The following is a 24,723-nucleotide window of genomic DNA, read 5'->3' as shown; positions in this document are numbered from 1 at the left end:
TCTATTGTTTACATCTATCACTACATTAAAGGGTATTTAATTCCTCCTTCCATTTAGCTTGAAAGAAAGGTACTTAGTACATCCATCAGCTTTAACAGACACTGGAAGGAACAGATATGTCCCCTGAGCACTCATGCTGGGAGGTGGAAGCAAGCCCACAGAGTGCAGATGGCTGGTCCAGACCCCTGGATACCTGGCCCCACATGAAGGAGATGACTGGCCTGGCCCGGACCACCCGACCCCTCAGGAGACAGACGGGTGACCTGAGCTTTTGCTGGTGACTGAGGCCCCCCGCTGATCAACTTACCTCAGTGGACCAGCAGGTACCTTTGGAGGGGGAGAGTGCAAGTGGCCCAGAGGTGGTAGACCCCTGTCTGGCTGCAATGCTGGCAGAGGGTGATTCAGCGTGTTACGACTTGGATCCCCGCTGACGTGGTGGCAGACCCAGGGCCGGCTCCAGACCCCAGCGCACCAAGCGCGCGCTTGGGGCGGCGTCCCGCGGGAGGGCGGCAGGCGGCTCCGGTGGACCTCCCGCAGGTGTGCCTGCGGAGAGTCCGCTGGTCCCGCAGCTTCGGTGGAGCATCTGCAGGCATGCCTGTGGGAGGTCCACCTGAGCCGCGGGACCAGCGGACCCTCCACAGGCACGTCTGCGGGAGGTCCACCGGAGCCGCGGGACCGGCGACCGCCAGAGCACCCCCCCCCCCCCGCAGCGTGCCGCCCTGCTTGGGGCAGCGGAAATCCTAGAGCCGCCCCTGGGCAGACCCCTCCACCACTCTTAGGGCCCTGGGCTGGGATGCAATGGAGCAGGAGTGCCTGCATCCCCTCTGCCACCCAAGTGGTGGGTAGCAGTCTCCCCCTCCCTCAGGCTAGCTGAAGAAAAGCCTGAGTTTCCTGACTTTGTTTGCAGCCCCACCTGAGTACAAGGTTGGAGTTGAGTGACTTTGTTTCCTGCCCTGCTCTGAACCAGAGCCTGGGCTGACTGACTATTTGCAGCTCCACCTGAGTGAAGGCTTGAGGAGGTACTAGGGCTGCAGGGAGGCAGACAGGGCAAGAAAAGGCAGCGGGTCCAACCCCCTTGCCAGTGATGAGTGGCCATTTCAGACTGCCATTTGCCCCTGAGAAAAGGGGCTAGATGATGACTGGCAGTAGCCCCTAAGGTAAGGTGGGTATAGGGGTTTGGGGTTCCCCTAGGAGGGGAGACCCAGATTGTGGGATACTGCTTGGGGCAGCAACCCAAGGTAAGGGGCACCTGTGTCTGAACTGGTGAAGATAAAGGGACTGCAGAGGGGCAGGTAAGGGCAGGGGAGTAAAAGACCAGAGGAGGGCTCTCCTGAGCTGGATGACCAGCAGGAGGCGCTATGGCAGTGAGTGTCCCATCCTGCTACACCCCTGTAGGTTTCAAATTCTATCCAGTGGAAAACCATACTATACATATACCCTAAAGGGTAAATTACAGTTTTATCTATATGATAAGGCAAATGTCTCTGGGGTGGCTAGGACAAGGAAGGTATTCAATACGTCCAGCCATACCCTTCAGCCCCCCAATTCTAATCTTTCTTCTCATCTGACCCTCCACCCTTGTGGCAGTTGCATGAATGACCCAGGATGTGTAGGGAATAGTTTAAAACCCAGTCCAGATAAAATAGAGGTAATTACGGTAGGTTGGAGTAAACAGCTGTAATCTAGATACAAAGTACATCAATGACCCTGCTGGAGGGGTTGTGACTGCCATTTCTGACAGTGTGTAAAACTATGTTACCACTACAGGAAAAGGAGGGGGAGTGAGTTGCCTTTAGGAAAGACACTTGAATAACCTGGTAAAGAGGGTGAACACCATGGGAGGTGGGTATCATAGACTAGGGAGGCTGTGCCTCCCCAGGCAGCCAGGTGCAGTCCCGGTGCTCTGCCCTGCCCCAGACTGGTTGGCCGGCCTGCCAAGGGGACTCAGGGCAGCTGGCGCTGGGGCCACACTGCCCACCCAGCCCTCGGACCGCGCCTCCCGGCATACTGGGGCTGGCGTGCTGCGGCCACACTGTCCAGCCACCCAGCGCTGGAGCCAGACGCCGCAGTGGGGGTGCTCTGGGCTACTATGGAGGAGGGAGGGCCGAAGCGGAGGGGCTCTGGACTAGCCTCCCCCCAACAGTCAGCTCACTGGCTGCCCATGATAAACACCTGAAAATTACCTAGCATGAAGCCAGTGCGACTCTTTATAGAGCTATTAAAACACAATAACTCACACCTTATCAAAACTATGACACTCACAGCCAAATTGGATCTTAGAGGGGAGGTATGAAATTGTGGCCATGTAGCCCAGGGAGCTGAACTGACTGGAGCGTGTGAGGTAATATGTCCTCCCAGTATATGTATCCACAGACGTCCTCGACCATCTTGGTTAACAGGCATTGATGGACCTAACCAGTTCTCTTCTGAACCTAGTTATACGTTTGGTCATCACTACATCCCAGAGCAATGGAATACTGTGTGTGCAGTTCTGGTCTGCCATGTTTAAGAAGGATGAATTCAAACTGGAACAGGTTCAGAGACGGGCTATTAGGATGATCTGAGGAATGGAAAACCTGTCTTATGAAAGGAGACTCAAAGAGCTTGGCTTGATTAGCCTAACCAAAAGAAGGCTGAGGGGGGATATGATGGCTCTTTATAAATATATTAGAGGGATTAATATTAGTGAGGGAGAGGAATTATTTAAGCTTAGTACCAATGTGGACACAAGAACAAATGGATATAAACTGGACACTAGGAAGTTTAGACTTGAAATTAGACAAAGGTTTCTAACCATCAGAGGAGTGAAGTTCTGGAACAGCCTTCCAAGGGGAGTAGTGGGGGCAAAAGACATATCTGGCTTTAAGACTAAGCTTGATAAGTTTATGGAGGGGATGGTATGATTTTGGCAATTGATCAAAGATCAATTTGGTTTAACTGATCGCCATATTTGGGGTTGGGAAGGAATTTTCCTCCAGGGCAGATTGGCAGAGGCCCTGGAGGTTTTTCGCCTTCCAGCCTGGGGCATGGGTCGCTTGCTGGAAGATTCTCTGCAGCTTGAAGTCTTTAAACCACTTCAATAACTCAGACATAGGTTAGGGGTTTGTTATAGAAGTGTGTGAGTGAGATTGTATGGCCTGCATTGTGCAGGAGGTCAGACTAGATGATCATAATGGTCCCTTCTGACCTTAAAGCCTATGAGTTCTATAGCTTAATTCTGCATTGTGTGCAAACATATTTCCTCTTGTATTAAACTTGCTGCCTATTAATTTAATCGGTGACCCCTGGTTTTGTATTATGGAAAAGGGTAAATAACACGTCTTGATTCTCTTTTTCCACACCATTCATGATTGTATAGATCTCTATCATATCCCCCCTTACTCATCTCTTTTCTGAGTTGAACAGCCCTTATATTTTTAGTCTCTCCTCATATGCAAGCTATTCCATACCCTTAATCATCTTTGTTGCTCTTTTCTGAACTTTTTCCACTTCCATTGTATCCTTTTTTTGAGATGGGTGACCAGAACTGGACACAGTATTCAAGCTGTGGGGTCACCATGGATTAGAGTCATCGTGATATTTTCTGTCTTATTTTCTATTCCTTTCCTAATAGTTCCTAACATACCATTAACCTTTTTGACTGCTGCTGTGCACTGAGCTGAAGTTTTCAGAAAACTGTTCACGATGACCCCAAGATCTCTTTCTTGAGTGGTAACAGCTCATTTAAAACCCATCATTATATATGTGTAGTTGTTTTCCAAGATGCATTACTTGCATTTATCACTGTTGAATTTTATCTGCCATTTTTTTGCTCGTGCAGTGTCGCTGTATAAGGATCCACCACTGGATCGGTCCCTGGATATTAGAGAGAGAAGGTGGATGATGGAATATATTTTATTGGCTCCACTTCTGTGGGTCAGAGAGACAAGCTTTTGACCCACACGGAGCTCTTCTTCAGGTCTGGGAAAGGTACTACAAGCACCACCACTAAATACAAGATGGAACAGATAGTTTATCTGTGACACTCCTAGTGGAGTAACTATTTTTACCAGTTGAAATAAAAGCAGATTTGGATCCTATAAAACTTGTCTGGTTTCAGAACAGGGATTTATATATTCCTTAGCATACAGCATTTCAGATGATCATTTACTCTCTCTTTATGATTGTAACCTGGCAACAGCTGATTTAAAGTATGTGTAAGTGCTTACACGAATTAAAGCTCTTAATACTTCTATCAATAAGGAAGTAAAGCTAACTTGGAAAACTGCAGGTAGCCAAAGCAGCATATTAGTCCAGATGACATTTGTTGCACAAAAATGACTACATGACTATACAGTCTATAAATTATTAAATCCCTGCATTAGCTCAAGGAGGCCAAACCCTAGATGTTTTCCATCTCTAGTTGTGATAGACCAAATCCAGGGCGCATTTTACATGTTAGAAGCCCCTTATCTTGTATGCTGTCTCTGTATTTCAGAAACCAGCACTGAAAGGGGGCAACATGACGCTGCTGTTACAGAACTCAGTAATTTCAGTTTACAGTGGTGGATCCTTATATGGGTTACTTCAGAAATTATCAGACACCAGCATGTATGTAGCAACTCAGCAGAAGTAGCCAAAAGTTGAGAAGTCTTCTGGGATCCTGTAATATGTTCTCTTTGTGCTACTTCTTCTGGCACCATTCCTCTTGGGCGCACTTTACCTAACTGGAAACTGATTTTTTTCATAAAGAAGTATATGCCAACACTATAAGTTTTTCTTAAGTAAAAAGGCAGAAGTGGCTTAAAAGTCAGAAAGAGGTAGGGTGACCAGACAGCAAGTGTGAAAAATCAAGACGGGGGCTGGGGAGTAATAGGCGCCAAATATCAGGACTGTCCATGTAAAAATGGGACGTCTGGTCATCCTAGAACAGGGGTGGGCACACTTTTTAGCCCGAGGGCCATAACTGGGTATGGAAATTGTATGGCGGGCCATGACTGCTCATGGGGAAATTGGGGGTGGAGTGCAGGGGGGTGAGGGCTCTGGATGGGGATTAGGAGTTGGGGGTACAGAAGGGTGCTCCAAGCTGGGACCAAGGGGTTCAGAGGGAGGGAGGGGGATCAGGACTGGGGCAGGGGGTTGGTGTGCAGGAGGGGCTCAGGGGTGCAGGCTCTTGGCAGCGCTTACCTCAAGCAGCTCCAAGAAGCAGCGGCATGTTCCCACTCTGGCTTCTACACGGAGGCGCAGCCAGGTGGATCTGCACGCCACCCTGTCCGCAGGCACCGCCCCTGCAGCTCTCATGGGCCATGGTTCCCGGCCAATGGGCGCTGCGGGGGCAGCATGCAGAGCCCTTGGCTGCCCCTACGTGTAGGAGCCAGAGCGGGGATATGCCACTGCTTCTGGGAGCCAAGTGGAGCGGGGCAAACCCCCCATCCCACTCCCTGGCTAGAGCGCCAGAGCAGGGCAAGCCCTGGACTCCACTCCCTGGCGAGAGTTTGAGGGCCAGATTAAAACCTCTGGAGGGCTGGATGCAGTCCCTGGGCCCTAGTTTGCTCTCCCCTGTCCTAGAATGAAGCCAGGTCGGTGCTAGAAACTTTTGCTAGTATAGCAATGTTGGTTAAGGGGGGTGGTGTGTGTTTTACATTTCTAAACCAGCAAAAGCCCTAGTAGAAGCAGTTACTCTGGCATAAAAGGGCTTTTGCCACTGTATTTTATCTTGCTTGCCAAAGTAGCATAAACTAAACTATACCAGCAAAAGCACTTATTTTTTTGAGGCATAAACTGCATCTACACTTAAGAGGGTTTTGCCAGTATAGCAGCAAAACTTAAATTCCAGGTTGTAAGGTCTAGCTGACACTCATATCCATGATTCATATGATATGGAGTAGAACTGATAACAATGAACACTGAACTGCATGCCCACTTTCCCTCTGTTTCAGGGGCTCTCTATGCTCCCTCTTTTCCACCTTCCACCATGGCAGTGTGTCTGTGTGGCCTCCCCTCCCCTCAGGGGCACCTTCCTCTCACCATTCTCTTTCCACTTTTATTTCTTGTTGGCTCAGTTTGGTGAACTGCTGCAGCTAATGGCTAATCTGGTCAGGCAATATGCAGCACACGTTGGTCTGGTTATTAATCCAGATACAACTAAGTCACTGGCTATTAGCATCAAGTAGCCTCCAGCTCACTACCAGTGCAGTATTTACCCGTGCGGACATGATAACAAGCAGGTAGCAGCTGTCAAATACTGTACTTGGGAAGCAACAGACAGTGCTGGAGGATGCTCAAAAGATGGGGATGCTCTTACAGCAGCAAGCATGTGTGTCAGGGCCTTCAGCGGCATCTGTGGAGACGTTGGGCCACCAAGATTATTACAAAGCTGCGGCTCTACAGAACCATGGTTATACCAACTGTATTGTGGGCAGTGAGGAAGGATGAATAGTAGCAGACTGACATTTTTTATTCTTTGTCTTTACCAACTGCTCCATATTAAGTGGCAGGACAATCTCAGCAATGAGGGGAGTGGTAGCTGAACTCAACAATTCCCTCCATCAGCAGCAGTTCAATTTCAGTGGCTTTCTTGGTATGGACATATTATTAGGATGGAAAACCAACAAATTACAGAGTGCATTTACTAAGGAATGCCCGTACATAGTCAGTAATCAGGTGGTTGGCAAAAGCTTTGGTGGTGCAGTAAGATCACCAATGACAGAAAGACTGAACATCCAGTCAGACTGTCTTAAAGCCTGAGCTAGAGATCAATCTGTCTGGCTTGCAATGTGAAAGGAAGCTATGTTCCTTTGGAATTTGCCATGATGACTGATGTGTAGCTACTACTTCCTTGAGAGAGGCTTGTATATACTGGTTGAAACTGGATTCTCCAGGGACCAATAGACAAAGAATTTTGAGATAAATAACCTCAGTTTAAACTGAATCAAGGCCTTCTACCTGATCCAGCAAACAGGCAGGATATCCAGTCCATAGAGGGCCCCGTTCCTTAGGAAAGGGTTGGAATGGCTTTGGCCTACTGAGGCCACAAGAGTGAATGTGCTGGTTCTGAGTTGAAGCTGTGATGATTTTATGACCAGAGGAGAAACCCCTATGTGGGGTTTGAAGGGCTAATCACCAACCAGAACCCTTACAGGAGTAATGGGGTGATCTTTGATAAGCATATTAGCATGTGTATAGATTCTTTTGTTTTTAATTTTTTTTCTAAAATGTTTTTACCTTGAGAATAAATGTGCTTGCTATAAAGAGTTATGTGGTAACTTAACTGTGGCAATTACACTGTGTACATCTATGAGGAGAGAAATGAAGTATGCCTGCTTAGGTAGTCTGGCTGATGCTGGGGAGGTTGCTGTATAGCCAGGGAAACTTCAGCATGGAAATACACATCAGAAAAAGATTCACATCTCCACCCAACAGCAGCAACAGCTGGGAAGCCAGAAGCCTTGAGCAGGTGCCCTTGCTGGACCACACAGGAGAGTACAGGTGCTGATGCCCTGAACTGTGCCAGTTAAACAGGAAGTGTTTTTCATACTCAGAAATTTGAGCCTGCCTCTAGTGAGTCCTGTGCCCAAAAAAGCTCTCTCGTGTTCTCTTTCTCTCAAACACACAAAAATGAAACCAATCAATCCATCAGTCTCTGCTTTTCCAGTCAGTCCCCAGGTAAACCCTTCTATCTACATGGCTTATTAGCTTCTGATTGGGCTTGCTCTATGGCACCTTGCCCTGTGTGCTACTGTCCTCTTCCTTCAGCTATCACTACACAAAGGGGCATTTAACTGCTCCCTCCATTTAGCACAAATAAAAGATAGCTAGTATATCCAGTGATTTTTACCAAGTGTGAGACTGATCTAAAGAACCAAGCCATGTTTGATCTAGTGTAATATTATTCAAGTTGTTAGAGCTGCTAAACATTTTGTTGTGAGTATATTCTTAACGGAGAGACAAAGAGGGTGAGGTAATCTCTTATTGGACCTCAACCACCTTGTCCCTCTACTATCCTGTGACAGACACGGCTACAACTAGAGTCCATAGAACAGTGGAAGATACCAAATTTAATCATCTGAAATGAAAACCAAAAAAACAGAAGCTGGTCCCATAAAAGATATTACCTTGTCTCTCCATTAAGACCAGGGGTGAGCTGGAGCCGGTTCGCGCGAACCCGTTGTTAAATTTAGAAGCGGTTTTAGAACCGCTTGTTAACTGGCTTCCCTGCGAGGGAAGCTTTGATGGGCTCTGCCTGGGAAGCCTGTAATTCCTCCTCCCGGCCGCCGGGGGTGCTGCGCTGTGCTGTGCTGCAAGAGCCATGTGAGCTGCCTCCTGGCCCTGTTGCTGCTCCTGCTCTTTGGACCTCTGGCCCTGGGGCTCCGGCTGCGTCCTGCTGCTCCCAGCCCCTCCCCCCGCGTGAGTATCTGCGCCCCTCCCCCACCTTCCCTGCCCGCAGCCACCCCCTGCCCCCAACCCCAGCCACCCCCAGCCTGCCCCTGCCCGACCCTGCCCACAGCCACCCGCAGCCACCCCCCAGCCAGTCCCTGCCCACAGCCGCCCCCTGCCCGCAGCCACAGCCAGCCCCTGCCCCCAGCCAGCCCCAGCCAGCCCCCTGCCAGCCCCTGCCCCCAGCCAGCCCCCTGCCCGCAGCCAGCCCCCTGCCCGCAGCCAGCCCCCGCCAGCCCCCTGCCTGCAGCCGCCCCCAGCCACCCCCCTGCCCGCAGCCACCCCCTGCCCCCAGCCCCTGCCACAGCCACCCCCTGCCCCCAGCCCCTGCCACAGCCACCCCCTGCCCCCAGCCCCTGCCACAGCCACCCCCTGCCTGCAGCCAGCCTCTGCCCGCAGCCGCCCGCAGCCACCCCCTGCCCACAGCCACCCGCAGCCCGCCCGTCTGCATCACCTGCCCACAGCCAGCCCGTGTCACTCCCTGCCTCCAGCTAGCCCTGCCCCACGCCCCTATCTGCAGCCAGCCCCACATCCACTGGTGCCCTGCAGTTCCCAGGGCAGTAACCCTGCACACATGCTTTAATGAGGGGGGGGGCAGGGAGCAGCTGGGACCCACACATGTGCACATCCTAGAGTGACCAGACAGCAAATGTGAAAAATCGGGACGGGGGTGAGGGGTAATAGGAGCCTATATAAGAAAAAGACCCAAAAATTGAGACTGTCCCTGATCACCACCCACACATGTGAAACGGAGCTCATTTCTAGTTCAGCCCCATCTTTTTAAAAAAAGAACTTTAGGTAGGGTTAAAATACATCTGTATTTTCCTGGACATGTCAGGCTTTTCGGTTCTTAATCACCTCCTGGGAAAATATGGACGTATGGTAACCCTATTGGTACAAAAAATACATGCTGTCGCACATCCCTTAAATCAGAACTTTTTATAGGGAACCCGTTGTTAAGATTTTGGCAGCTCATCACTGATTAAGACTATATATTAAGAATAGGACAGAGGTACAACCACACTGGATATACTCTTACTGACAGACATTTGAAGTCACATTAGTTTTGAAAAGTTGTTAGCAAGTCAAACTTAATGGTAAAATTAAAAAAAAAATCAGATTTGTTGTTGAAATTTAGACAGAGAATTGTGAGCCTGAGGTCAAGCAACAGACTAAGTAGTAAGAAACCTATGAACAAATGTATTAAAGGAATAAATATGACAATAGGATAATTATGGCATTTTAGTTTTGAAAGTACCTTTTAATAAGTCAAACATAGTTAAATTACTGACCAAACAAATCCATTCTTAAAATAGCACAACTCACATTTCCCCATCTTTAACAGCAGTTAATCAGATTTGTATTTTTGTTAAGCATTTGGTCTAAATTGCAAAAATGGTACTCACAGTAAATGAAATCAGTGCTGCCACATAATCAGCTGTTCAAAACTGAACTATGCCTCTCTATAGAAAGAGGTGGGTGGGGTAAGCAATATTCCTTGGAGGTCAAAAGTCTTTTCAAGTATACCAAAAGACCTGAGGGCTGAAAGGTGTGTTGCTCTTACAATTACGTAATACATTTACTGCAGCTGAAAGATATGAGGGACAGGCGAAACCTGTTCCCAGTAGGTATTTGGCAGTGCCCTTGTGTCTTTCATGGAGCAGCAGATGCATGTCATCCTTTAAAAGCCAGGTGCTTCCAAGCTGAGACTGACCGTGGGAAAGAGACAGGGTTAGGCCAAGTTTATTCTCAGTAGCAAGTGGAAACCATCCCACCTCCCAAATTCCTAGACTTACCCTTCTGCCCAGCCCCCAACACACAACAGGCGAGGAGCTCCCACACACCGAAGCCCTGCCCGACCCCAGAGAGAGACAGACAGCCGGGAGGCTGCGGTAATGGCTTTGACTGGACCCATTTCTGCAGGTGAGGGAGGCAAAGCTTTTCCCCAGCGCTCACTGGGGGCTGGGACACGACCTCAGCGCGCCACAGAGAGACCGAGGCAGCGAGGGCGCCAGCTGCCCCCAGCCCCGCCCCGCCCCGCCCCGCCCCGCCGCAGCTCGGGCTTTAGCTCAGCCACAGTCACCTCTGCCCTGAAGCCAGGCAGGGTGGGCGGGGCGGTGAGTCTCCCGCCCGCTCCTCATGGGGGGGCGGTTCCAGGCCCCCCCCCCGCCTGCGCCCCACCGTGGGGGCCTCTGGCGCTGGCAGGGACCCGCCAGCTCTGCCCGGCTCCGGGCGGGACGTAGGGGAGGGGGCGGCCCTCTGGCCGTTCCGCCAATCAGCTCTCGGCTCTGGCACTCAGCCCCGCCCCTTGGACGCCGTTACGACTCCTCCCGCCCCTTTTTGCGCTCAGCCAATCAGCGGGTGGCGGGGAAGACGCAGCAAAGCCTCTTCTCCCCCCCGCCGGAAGACAGGGCAGTGACTGCTCGGCAACGTATCCGTGCTGCCCAGTCGCTACGGTTTTCCTCTACAGTCCGCCAGCGGAAGTGACGTACACAAAATGCGTAGCACAGAATCAAGCCCGTTACACTCTAAGACGCTTCTGATGAGGGGGCGGGGCTCTGAGAGATGATTGGATGAGTGAGCGGGGACCTGGGCCAGAATCTGGGCAGTTGATTGGTGTAATGTAGGAGCCGCAGCGGGGAAATGATTGGTGGCTCAGAGTAGAAGGAGCGGCTGGGAGCGGTGATTGGTGGAACGCTGGTGGGGGGTGGAGTCTGTTTCCCCGGTGACGCGCCCGGGCTGCGGGTCCGAGTCTGCGGCGCGGGGCCGGGGGTTGGGGGCTGATGGCGGAGGAGGCCGGCGGCGGCGGCGGCGGCGGCGGCGGCGGCGGCGCCCAGGAGCTGGAGGCGGCGGAGCGGGGCCCGGGCGCGGCCTATCACATGTTTGCGCTGATGGAGGATCTGCTGGAGAAGCTGAAGCTGCTGAACTACGAAGAGGAGGCGCTGCGGCGCCACCACCTGCGGCCCCTGCCCAGGTGACCCCTGGCCCGGCCGGGGGACGGGGGAGGGGCGCGGGGTCTCTCCGTGCTGGCCCCGGGGGGCAGCTGGGCCTGACCCCACCGCAGTCTGGGTGCGTGGGGCGCGGGGATGTACCGGGGCCTCTTGGCAGCAGCGCCCCCACCGCACACCCGCATCCCCGGTTTGCTGCTCGCTTCTTGGACGCGAGTGGGGGTTTGTCGTGGGCCAGGACCCTGTTGTGCTAGGCGCTGTACAGCCCAGGAAAAGAGAGGTGGTCCCTTTCCCAAAGAGCTGGCAATCTAAGCGTGAGGTGGGAGAGAACGGGTTCGGGCGGAAAGGGGCGCACAAGGAAAGGGTAAGATATCCGTTAGCAGGATTGGCAGGCTGCCTAGTTATGCCCTGGTTTATGCTTCAAACTTAAGTTGGTAGAACTACATCGCTCAGCGCTGGGGAAAATCCACACCCGTGAGCAACGTAGTTATACCGATCTAGCTATGCTTTCCCGTTGTCATAGGTAGCATCTTCACTATCTTTTACAGAGCTGCAGCACTGTAAATCTATGTCTGTGGGACGGACCTTATGGTGGCACTGCTGTACTGTTGCAGCTGTGCCACTGTAAGGTCTCCTGTGTAGCTGCTCTGTGCCAGCAGGAGAGAGCTCTCCCATGGGCATAATTAAACCACCCACAACGAGCGGTGATAGCTGTGTTTCCTGCCAACTCAGCGCTGTCCACACTGTCACTTTTGTCAGTCGGGGAATTTTTTTTTTTTTAAACACACCTGACTGACAAAAGTTTTACCAAAAAAAGTGCTACTGTAGACATAGCCTAAGTGTAGACAAACTTGACAAGAGTTAGGGCTTATTAACCTCCCAAAAGTCTCTTATTTTTTTTGTTTGTGTCTATTTTAAAAAATAAGTATTATGAGATATTCAGGTTTCATCTGCTTTGGATAACTGTACAGAGACTGGAGAACTAATGAAAATATTACTCATACTGTATTAGTGCCCAAAGGCTCCCAATGGGATTAGGGCCCCATACTGTTGTGTGAAGTACTTGAACCTAAGAGGATGTGCCAGTTCCTGCCCTGAAGCGTTTAAAATCTAAGTCTCAATCTTACAGCTTGTACACTGGCAGACTGCAGTGTTGTCCACTTTCATGATTTTGTCACAAGTCCCATGAAAATTGGTGTGTTCCTTAAAGCCCCAGCTTTGGAATCAGGAATATATGAGATTCTCTATTTATTTATTTATATAGTTCAGGCATAAAGTATGAAAATGTGATCCTAGTGCATCCCACACATTCAACACACAGAAGGTAAATAAAAACTCAGTGTGTTTGTTTTGGTTTTAAATCTTAGTATTTTTAATGTGGTTTTGTGCCTCACATTGCAGTGGTGTGCACACCTCATACTTCTGTAGCCCTGTCCACATTGGTGGTGCATTGACTTTTGTTCAAAGCTTGAGCTTCTGGTGTGCATCCAGGGTTCTTCATGCCTTGCTAGCTGGAGCTGCTCAAAGGCTCTGTTCATGAGGTATTGTGGGAGAACTTGTCTGTCCATTCTCAGGCCTTGTGTGGATGTGTTCTCAGCCCACCAGCTAAGACATTTCCGGGTCTGCATGTTCATGCTCATGGCTTCACTGTTGTTGCAGGACACACACACAAGGTCTGTGAGACTAGTGGACAGTTCAGTGATGGTGTCTGCCCTTTTGAAGGTGGTGGCAGCAGCTCTTAAAAGAAGGTAGTCTTGGCACCTGCAGCACATTTGACACGCTTGGTGCTTGCTACCATAGCCATGGATTTCCCCTATGTAGACTCGTGCTTCTGGAGCAGGGCCACATGCCCAGACTGGTGGAATCACATTGTCATGCAGACCTGGGATGACCATCAGTGGCTCCAGAACCTTTACATGAAGAAGTAGACCTTCATGGAGCTGTGTGAGAAGCTTTCCCTGACCTTCGAGTGACACGATATGCATATGAGTGAGGCCATATCATTGAAGAAATGGGTAGCTGTTGCCATCTAGAAGCTGGCTACTCCACAATGTTACAGGTCTATGGCTAACCAGTTTGATGTTGGCAGTTTGTCTGTGGATTGTGGTTATAAAAATAGTCATACTGGCTCAGACCAATGGTCCATCTAGTCCAGTATCCTGTCTTCTGACGGTGGATGGTGTCAGATGCTTCAGAGGGAATGAACAGAACAGTGCAATTATCAAGTGATCCAGTCCCAGCTTCTGGCAGTTGGAGTTTTAGCGACACCCAGAGTATGGCATTGTGTACCTGACTGTCTTGTCTAATAACCATTGATAGACCTGTCCTCCATGAACTTACGTAATTTTTTTTTGAACCCAGTTGTACTTTTGGCCATCACAATATCCCCGGGCAACAAGTTTCACTGGTTGGTGTGTGTTGTGTAAAGAAGTACTTCCTTATGTTTATTTTAAACATGTTGCCTGTTAATTTCATTGAGTAACCCCTGGTACTTGTGTTATGTGAATATTGAAATTACATTTTCCTATTCATTTTCCCCATACCATTCATAGTTGTGAGTGATTGATTACACTCGCCAGCTTTGGGCTAATCACAGCCCTAATGTTCCTGAAATAATTGCTGGCTTTGAGGGAATGGGCTTCCCAAACTGCACTGGGGCCATTGATGGTAGCCATATGCCCATAGTTTGTTATTTGCAAGGAGCAAGAGAATGTTAGCCATAAAGGACACTACTTCCTAGTTATACAGGCCTTGGTCAACCACAGGTGCAGGTTCGTGGACACCAGCAAGGGGTGTACTGGCAAGGTGCATTATGCCAGGGTGCTGAGGAGACCTGGTGTTTACCTTTTTGGACAAGCATGCACTAGTCCCACCAAGTGATAGGGTGTCTGTGCCCACTAATTTTAGGGGATCCTGCTTTTACCCTTTCCTGACATGGCTCACTAAACTATACTCTGACTTCAGAAGGCCTGGCAAAAGAAGGTTCAGTTTCAGGCTTAGTGATTGTAGGATGAGGATGGAGTGCACAGTTGGCAGACTTGGGAAAGACTGTGCTGCCTTCCCAGTGTTGCCAATATCATTGTGGCGTGCTGCATGTTGCGCAACACCTATGAGGTACGAGAAGAGCATTTTTGTTTGGAGTGGACTGAAAATGCTGCTGGTTTGCAGGACCAATTCAGGCAACCAGAAAGTTCACCTGTCATTACTGGGGCTGGATCCAAACAGGCAAAAGATATCAGACATGCTTTGTGTAACCTCATCCTAGGTTCACGTGGTTATGTAGATGGAGGGGGTTGATGTTTGTAAACTGTTATGGGCCTTGGATTTTATGTGCCACTGCTAAATTTAATGTGGGCTTTGCAGTATATTGAGGGTTTTGGTTGCTTGTATAAACATACTGCACTGGGTGAAGTCAGCACGAATTGGGTAACCATTTCTGGTGATTTTGTGGTGGTGTTTGAATAAACGATGCAGGATTTTTTTGTTTTGTATTGGAAGGCATCTTATCCGTTAAAACTAGTGCTGTCGATTAATTGTAGTTAATTCAGTGTTTCACTCAAAAATTACTCGCGATCCAAAACAATTAATTGTACTTAATCGCCATTTTAATCACACTGTTAATCTACAGAATACCAATTGAAATTTATTAAGTATTTTGGATCTTTTTCTACATTTTCAAATATACAGATTTCAGTTACAACACATAATACAAAGTATACTGCTCATTTTTTATTATTTTATTACAAGTATTTTCACTATAAAAATGATTTAAAATAGTATTTTTTCAGTTCACTTCATACAAGTACTGTAGTGCAATCTCTTTATCGTGAAAGTGCAACATACAAATGTAGAATTTTTTTGTTACGTAACTGTACTCAAAACAAATCAATACAAAACTTTAGAGGCTACAAGTCCACTCACTTGTTCAGCCAATCGCTAAGACAAACAAGTTTGTTTACATTTATGGGAGATAGTGCTGCCCACTTATTTACAGTGTCACCAGAAAGTGAAAACAGGCATTCACATGGGACTTTTGTAGCCAGCATTGCAAGGTATTTACGTGCCAGATATGCTAAACATTCATATGCCCCTTCATGCTTTGACCGCCATTCCAGAGGACATGCTTCCATGCTGATGGTGCATGTTGAAAAAATAATGCCTTAATTAAATTTGTGACTGAACTCCTTGGGGGAGAATTGTATGTCTCCTACTCTGTTTTACCCAAATTCTGCATATATTTCAAGTTATAGTAGTCTCAGAAAAATGAGCACGTTAATTTTAAGAACACTTTCACTGCAGGTTTGACAAAACACAAAGCAGATACCAATGTGAGATAGCTACAGCACTCAACCAAAGGTTTAAGAATCTGAAGTCCCTTCCAAAATCTGAGAGGGAGGAGGTGTGGAATATGCTTTCAGAAGTCTTAAAAGAGCAACACTCCGATGCGGAAACTACAGAACCTGAACCACCAAAAAAGAAAATCAATCTTCTGTTGGTAGCATCTGACTCAGATTATGAAAATGAATTTGCATTGATTGGTCTGCATTGCTTTGGATCCTTATTGAGCAGAACCTGTCATCAGCATGGACACATGTCCTCTGGAATGGTAGATGAAGCATGGAGGGACATATGAATCTTTAGCACATCTAGCATGTAAATACTTTGCAATGCCGGCTGCAACAGTGTCGTTTGAACGCCTGTTCTCACTTTCAGTGACATTGTGAACAGGAAACAGGCAGAATTATCTCCTGCAGATGTAAACAAATTTGTTTGTCTGCGTGATTGGCTGAACAAGAAATAGGACTGAGTGGACTCATAGGCTCTACAGTTTTACATTGTTTTAGTTTTGAATGCAGTTATTTTTTGTACATAATTCTACATTTTTAAGTTCAACTTTCATGATAAAGAGATGGCACTATAGTACTTAGGTGAACTGAAAAATACTATTGTTTTTTTACAGTGCAAATATTTGTAATAAAAAATAAAGCGAGCACTGTACACTTTTTATTCTGTGTTGTAACTGAAATCAGTATATTTAAAAATGTAGAAGACATCCAAAAATATTTAAATAAATGTTGTTCTATTATTGATTAATCATGATTAATTTTTTAATCGCTTGCCAGCCCTAGTTAAAACCTAAAACTGGAAGCCCTAAGAATGTTTTCCACAGTTATATTTTGTATAGGCAGTTGAGCTTTAATATGGATATAGTTTCATATGGATTCAGATTCTCTAGTAAAACCTTTTTATAAAACTTGGACTTGTCCTATGTTATAACCAAAACAATTTAAGAACAAAGCATATTACATTAACATTGAAAAACCTCCTTTTGCATAGATTTAAAAAAAAAAAAATGTGACTGAACAGAATAACAATGAACGGAGAAGGGGCTAGTGAGTTACAGAGGTGGCCACTACAAGTATGCCCTGCCCCAGAATCTGGCTGATCATCTGGAGTTTCTACCACCTGGTTTTCAAGCATCACCAGCCTGGCGTGGGGAAAAAGTTGGGGGAAAAATCAATAATATGCTGAGCTAGGATGCACATGCTTTATAGCTGTAGAATTGACAGCCTCCCTCTCTCACTACGGACAGCATACTGCGACTAGACAGGGGCAGAAGAAAATATAGCCATTCTCAGGGAGCTTTGCTGCCATTGTGATCAAAGCAGCCTGGGAGACTGCAGCAATGCTGACAGCAGTGAAACTCAAAACAGCACTCCAGCATGACAGTTACAAACAGACCGGTAGCTTGCTATAAAACATGCACTTGTGCCTGCTAAGACTATAACCCAGATCCCTTTTTGTAACAATAAGCATATTGTAAAATAAGCATGCTTTAGTAAATAATAATATAAACAAAGCTAGTTGTGTCTCTGATTCCCAGAGAGGAAAAACTACTATCTTGGATCCCATGTGGTGTGGTGGAGCAGGGAAATGGCGCCACAGAAATGGCATGGCTTCTCTCCTCAACAGAAGCTAAATACAACCTCCTGCATGTAATATCCTCCAAAATAAGAGTTATATGGATTATAGCCCAAAATGCCTCCCATTTATTATAATAACAAAGAATGTGTCTTCCACTTGCCAGGCACTGGGTCCTTCTGCATTGCCTCTTCCTCTTTGGGCGTCTTCCTGGGCCCATCTACAAACAGTTCTTCCAAACGTCTAATGAGGTTTCCTGATAAATGTATTCTTCTAGATGGGTTTATATTTAAATTTGGAATTAATTCTTTCCTGACTCTCTTTTTTAATTAAGATTCACAACCCTTTGAAACTGATTTTTGCTTATTGTTTTTCTATAGATCAGGGGTAGGCAACCTATGGCACCTGTGCCAAAGGCAGCACTTAAGCTGATTTTCAGTGGCGCTCACACTGCTCGGGTCCTGGCCACCGGTCTGGGGGGCTCTGCATTTTAACTTAATTTTAAATGAAGCTTCTTAAACATTTTAAAAATCTTATTTACTTTACATACAACAATATTTTAGTTATGTATTCTAGACTTATAGAAAGAGACTTTCTAAAAATGTTAATGTATTACCAGCACGTGAAACCTTAAATTAGAGTGAATAAATGAAGACTCAGCACACCACTTCTGAAAGGTTGCCAACCCCTGCTATAGATTTATTATCAATTTTTTCATGTGGCCACTCGTGAGAATTTAAACTAATTATTCTCACACCGCATTTTTTTTCCTTTGGTAGATTTCTAATGTTTCACTATCAGTCGAATTAATGTTATTCTGTGTACAATTTGCTGGCAGGAACATTTTGCATAGACCCTTGCAAGGTGATCACTTGATGGTGCTGTCTTTGGAATAATAGGGCCAGATTCTGAATTCACAGAAGTCAGTGGGAAGAGAAGTGAGCCTACTGCATTTTAAGGGTCTGAGTGTGATGTAGAATAGTTATTTGGGGTTTTATAAAAAGTAAGAGGCTAGCTCAATTCAGAGCAATTGAAACTGCGTGAGCCCAGTTGAAACTACTTGATCAAGCTGGAGAGGGAGGACTGAGGTCTGTTTAGTTCCACAGGGGGCTCCAAAAACAACGTACACATTATGACATCATATAGACACACTTGTTGGTTGCTCAGTCAGTCAAGGCAGGAAACGTGAACGGCGTGTAAAACCTGTAGTCTTATAGAAATTAGTCTCTGTGTGTGTCACATACATGATAGATACCAGTGGCTTGGGTGGTCTCATTTTGTGACCTTATTTATGGTGGAAGCTACTAAAAGTGAAGAGCTTATCACAAACTGACTTGTTAAGGAAACTTCTTTCCCAGGCTGTGTTGCCCTATAACTGAGGCATCTCAGGTTCAGAGAATCCCATATTTAACTTTTTTCCCTTTTCAAATAGGCACTACTTTGCATTGCCCACTAATCCCGGCGAGCAGTTCTACATGTTTTGCACTCTTGCTGCTTGGCTGATTACTAAAGCAGGACATCCCTTTGAACAGCCGCAAGAATATGATGACCCCAACGCAACAATATCAAACATACTCTCGGAGTTGCGATCATTGGTAAGTGTTGAACATATTTTTGTGTTTTCAAAGGTGTGTTAGGTGTGCTTATAAACTTCAGAAATGGTAGTAATTGCGTCTTCGATCTCTGTGCTCACAGTTCCGAAGACTTGACAGACTCTTATTTGTAAGTTTCATACCATGAAACTTAACATGAAGCTTATAAAGTCTGGAGCCGCTAATTCCCTGTAGTGAACTGCAAAAATGGCTTCATTCTACAGCAAGCTTGCTCTTAACTTTGGCTGCTATTATCACCCACAAAACTGAGTAGCTTATAGATTCCAAGGCCAGAAGAGACTTATGATCATCTAGTAAGTCTGATTGCCTGTATAACACAGGTCATAGAACTTCCCCAAAATAATTCCTAGAGCATAACTTTTAGAAAAACCTCCAATCTTGGTTTAAAAATTGCCAGTGATGGAGAATCCACCACAACTCCTGGTAAATTGTTCCAATGCTTAATTGCTCTGTGTTAAAAATTTATTCCTTTTTTTCCAGTGTGAATCTGTCGCTTTAGCGTCCAGACACTGGATCTTGTTATACATGTGTTGCTCTCCTCAGGATTCCCATAACTGTAAGCAACTGTGGGTTCAAGCTGGAGCCCAAATGTCTACACTGCAGTTTTATATTCCCACAGCCTAAGCCCCTCAAGCCAGAGTCAGCTGACATGGACCGGCGGGAGTGTTTTATTGCAGTGTAAACATATCCTGTGTTACCCCTCTGCCACAGCAACTGAGAGCTGTGCTGTTGCTAACCTGTGTCTCAGCTCCCATTTGACACTCCAGTCTATCTGCCTTGCCAGCAAACTCAGCGAGACTCTGCCAGTCCAAATCTTGCCTTGCAGGTAACAATCAGTGAACCCCAGTTTCTCTGTTCCCAGAAACATTTCCCTGTAGTTTCCAATCCCTCACCGTAAACACACAGAAATTATTAAGGTTGCTGTCACCAAAGAGGCAGAGCAGACATCAGCCTAAGTATATTATCAGCGCTATGATCTTTATCCATCAAACTTGTAATCTCATCAAAAAGACACATCAAGTTAGTTTGTACCTAAGTTACCACTAATTTTTAGTTTTATGAGCAGTTCCTCTTTATCTGTCAAGACAAGGTCTACTACTCATTTGTGCTTATGTTGCCTGCTTTAACCTGTAAATAACTCTCTTTTTCCTACTTAATAAATCCTTAATGAGTTTACTATAGAATTGGCTACCAGTATTTGTCTTTGGTTGCATGTTGGATGCAATGCTTTTTGAATTAGAAATTCCAAGGATGCTCTATTACCGGCACAACATATGTCACTCAAATTGAAGTTCCCATGATCACACAGCTTTTTCCCCCAAGATATTATAGTTAGCTGCATAAGAAGTGGTCATTCTGTTCCCTTGTGTGATTTGGTGTTCTGTAGCAGACACCAACTAATACCCCATCTCATGCTTTATCTGCATTCACTATCGTTTTCTTCCAGATTATCAGTGACTCGGAAACAGGTAATGCCATTTTTTTTAACCTAGAATGCCACTCCCCCTTACCTTTTGCCCAATCATTCCTTCCTAAATGGATTGTAACTGTCATGCTGTCTGGAGTAGTTCACAGCCGTGAGTGCCATCCTCAGAGCAGACTGTCAAAGCAGGACAGACACAGCAAACTGATGGTATGCTCTGTAATTAGGTTTCACCAACCCAGTAACAAATGTGAATTCCTGGATCACTGTAACCATTTTACCATGCAGTCACAGACAGCCCCTTGAGCACTCTAATCTATCTTGCCATCCAGGCAAACTGGACTTATTGATAAATGGTCACTTAAACCAAAACTCACAAAATATTCAGGTTGCTCCCAGTCCCAAGAGACCTATACTTTACCTCAGTTCAATTTATATCTTAGATCTCACACCAAAGAGAACACTGGTAGCCAGTGATGAGCTGCCAAAATTTTAACAACCGGTTCCCTATAAAAAGTTCTGATTGAAGAGGGGGGAACGGGGGAGGGGCCAGGGCAGGAGGAGACATACCTGTGGGGCCGGGGGCCCCTGCAGGGCCTGGGGCAAATTGCCCCACTTGCCCCCCCGGCAACCCTAGAGCTTGCAGCCCCTTCCCCCCCTTACCTTGCTGGCAGCTCAAAGCAGCAGGACGACTCAGGAGCTCAGCTGAGCTGCCCAGCTGCTGGCCATGCTGCAGCTCTGCGGGGGGGGCTGGGAGGAGACATCCTCATGGGGCCAGGGGCCTGGGGCAAATTGTCCCACTTACCCCCCCACACACAGCCCTGGAGTTTGCAGCCCCCTTACCTTGCTGGCAGCCCAGAACTCAGCTGAGCTGCCCAGCTACTGGCCATGCTGCAGCTCTTCAGGGTGGGGGAAGCAGGGGAGGGCCCGGGGGAGACATCCTCATGGGGCCAGGGCCCCTGCAGGGCCTGGGCCAATGGACCCACTTGCCCCCTCCCCTCTGGCCAGCCCTGGATCTTGCAGCAGGACCCCCCCACACACACCTTGCCGGGCCGCTCAAAAAGCAGCAGCAGGACGACTCCCGAGCTCAGCTGCCCAGCTGGTGCCGGCGGCTGGCCATGCTGCAGCTGGGGGGAAGCGGGGGAAGGGCGGGGGGAGCCTCAGCCTCCCCAGCTGGGACTCCTGGGAGCAACAGTTCTTTGCCCACCCCTGGCCCTTTAACAACCGGTTCTCCACGGAGGTCTAATTTTAGCAACCGGTTCTTGAAAACCTGTGGGAACCTGCTCCAGCTCACCAGTGCTGGTAGCCAATTCTATAGTAAACTAATTAAGGATTTATTAAGTAGGAAAAAGAGAGTTATTTACAGCTTAAAGCAGGCAACATATAAGCACAAATGAGTCAGTCTGTGGATCCAAAAGGTGACAGAGATGCAATAATCTGTCCACTGAATGTTTTTTAGGGCTAACCCAGGTTGACCCTGGGGGGTCTCTGCTTTTTGTTTCTTAGCTCAACCCCTATGAGAACTTAAACAGCAAAGAGCGATTCAGTTTCTCCTTGTCAGGGATTTTTATCCAAACTGATGGGATGAGTTCATGTGTAGGTCTCTCCCTCCTGGAGGGAGTATGGAATGCAATCAACAAAGTCTCTGTCCTTTGATGCTACATGATACGTCATGTGCCTTCAGTGGGCCATGGATGAGCACTTTACCTTAATCAGTGCTCCTTTTCCTGTTTGGTGAGTTACACAATTATAGAGGTTTACAGTGCAAATACTCAAGATAACTTTATACCACAGGCCATAGAGATTATAAGTGATATATGCATCCTACTAGCATTTCATAAAGTCTAAATACTAAACACATCCTTAGCAATTTAACATCTAATATCTATTTTAGTAATGCCAACACACAGGAAAGCAAGACTGATTTCCAGCTATGCATCTGTAACTGTTCAGTGAGGCCTGGGGCCATGGCACAAGCTGGCACCTAGTCTGCCAGCATCACAATAACCATTGATTTTAACATTGCAATCATGTGAATCATTGCACCAAGTTTCAGTAATACCATCTAAATTAAATTTATGATAATTAAATGAGTGATTCCAATTGCTCTTATTTGTTACCGATGTTCCTAGAACTGGTGTATAGGCAATTCAGAAAATTTTTTCTCTTCATGTTCTTTGGTTCCTAGAAAAATTTTGTTCTCAACCTCTCTTTTTGTGCTAAGTGAGTGTTTATATCTTCCCTCTTTTTAAACTTCCCCTCCTGACTACACTAGACAGTTTGTCTCTCAGGAGATTAGCCAATCATCTAAGGGGAGAGAGGGCTACAGTTTAGATGGCCTCTACTTCAGCAGAAGAGAAACCAGTGTTCCACGAAAATAATTGAGTTTAACATTCTGTAAAATGGGTTAAATCAGACTTACTTTTTCCATTGCCACAAAAGATGCATGGGAAATACACTGCTATATACACACTGAAGATTTTTATCTTAAATCCTTGTACAAATGTTAATGTTCCTACTCCTGTTGAAATGAATGGTAAAATTCCCACTGATGTTAGTGATTCAGAATTACGTTCGTACTTTGGACTTCTTTCTTCTTCTATTAAAGAATAAAAGTCAGACACAAACTGCTCTGTTGACAGGAACTATTGGGAAATATTTTTCCAACAAAGAAATTAAAAGAATTAAAATTGAATTAAAAGAAAGAACTGATGAGGATAGATATTCCATGGGCAGCACTAGAGGAGGGTTGCAACCAGAGAATACTCCACAACCAATAGCTATTCAAAACCTATTGTAAAAAGAGAAACTATATAATTAATAATCTATTTTAAAATGTTTAAAGTGCTGTCCTATGGAAATGTCTAAGGATGGAGCATCTCCTTGGAATGGTAAGGATGTTCTTCCGTAAACAAAATAGTAACATACGCAACTGTTCCTTCTCTAGGCCAGTAATAAACAGAAAGATTATAAACAAGAACATGAGTAAACTGTATGCTGGTGAGAACCTGCTGCTTCTCCTCCCGTGCCCTATTTTCTACTCCGTTTGTTCCTTGCCTGTTTTTCATTTACCCCTACATGCCTCCTTGCCCATTCAGCTGCCTTGCTGCTCTTGATTCTCCAAAACCATTGTTGCCCTCTCAAAGATACTCCCAGGACTCCCACCTCTCATTAGCTATTGATTTCTCCCTCTCCATATGGCTGCAGATTTTTTTTCCCCCAAGGATGCATGTATGTGCCATTCTGTTAGTTTCTTTCATAAATTGTGGAAGTTCCTATCATTGTTTTCCCTAAAATTGGAAACAACCTTACCTTATGCAGCTCTTACAGGTCCATGTATCACTGCTGAATCATGACGTAAATATTTTAGCAAAACTACTAGCTAGCTGATTGCAATCCATGCTCTCAGTTTATATAAACCCAGATCAAACTGGACTCCTTATGGATTATTCCATGGACTCATGAATAGCATCTGACATTTGTTTATCCTTAATTCCTGATCAAAACAAGATCCCCCATTTGTTTTGTTATCACTTGGCAGAGAGAGAGAGAGAGCTTTTGAAATGGAAAGTTACACTCTATTCTAAGCCCTGTCCTGTATGGAAGTTGGCCCCCCAGTTCCTTAAATGGAAAAATGCTCATTACACAAGCCCAAAAGGAGCTGTGTGAATTAATAGGACTAAATCTCCCCTGTTTTAATTACACAGAGGGCCTAGGCAGGGGAGTCCATTGTTCTTTACTTTTTGCACTAGCCATAGAGCTGTTTAAACAGGAGATAGGAACAATAATCTATCACAGGAATAGAATTTGAAGGAACACATCAGAAAATAGCTTTATTTGCTGATATGAAATTATTTTTACCTAACCCAAACATTTCCCTAAAATTACTATTTAAAGAAATCCGTGACATTGGGGAAGTGTCTAGACTGAAAGGAAATTGTCACATCTGAAATGCTAGCTATCTATATATTTACCAGACTCTGAAGTCCTTCCAGAAAATATTTGGGTACAAATGGGCAACAAATTCTATAAAATACCTGGGAATTCAAATCTCAAACAACCTAGAGCACTATGATTTAAAATGTCAAACCGCTATTTCAGCAAATAAAAAAGATCTGCAGTGCTCAGGGAAGTATGCAGTTTCTTGTTTGGGAAAAATAAACTCAATCAAAATGAATATTTTGCCAAAGATTTTTCTTCTTTCAAGATTACAGAAATATAAAGAATGTTAGTATGTATATGGAATAAGAAAAGACCAAGAGCGAGTGCAGATACTTTGCACAAATTCATTGAACAGAGTGGCCTAGCTGTTCTAAATACTCTCTGATGTCAAGCCAGCCATCTCAAAGCAGTAGTGGGTTGGGGATGCTCAAACACAGGATCTTTATGGAACAAGAAAATT

At 46.2% G+C, this 24,723-nt stretch overlaps 1 protein-coding gene and 1 long non-coding RNA gene across 2 annotated transcripts in view; one reads left to right on the top strand and one right to left on the bottom strand.

Moving 5' to 3' along the window:
* Positions 1–9,655: 9,655 nt before the first annotated feature.
* Positions 9,656–10,446, bottom strand: LOC123361797. Its single transcript, XR_006576230.1, has 2 exons — positions 10,212–10,446; positions 9,656–10,124 (listed from the first exon to the last, which is right to left on the bottom strand). It is a non-coding gene; the product is annotated as an uncharacterized LOC123361797 (long non-coding RNA).
* A 780-nt stretch (positions 10,447–11,226) lies between these two features.
* Positions 11,227–24,723, top strand: part of IFT57 (intraflagellar transport 57) — a 33,840-nt gene continuing 20,343 nt past the window's right edge. Inside the window, exons 1-2 of the mRNA XM_045001946.1 lie at positions 11,227–11,389; positions 18,718–18,880. Of these exons, the coding sequence (XP_044857881.1) occupies positions 11,295–11,389; positions 18,718–18,880 (258 nt within the window). The 5' untranslated portion in view covers positions 11,227–11,294. The remainder of the gene's footprint in view (positions 11,390–18,717; positions 18,881–24,723) is intronic.

The sequence above is a fragment of the Mauremys mutica genome, chromosome 1 (genome assembly GCF_020497125.1).
Source record: "Mauremys mutica isolate MM-2020 ecotype Southern chromosome 1, ASM2049712v1, whole genome shotgun sequence".
Taxonomy (NCBI): Eukaryota; Metazoa; Chordata; order Testudines; family Geoemydidae; genus Mauremys; species Mauremys mutica.
Note: the sequence above shows the minus strand (reverse complement) of the source record. Positions and strands in the feature narration are given on the sequence as shown.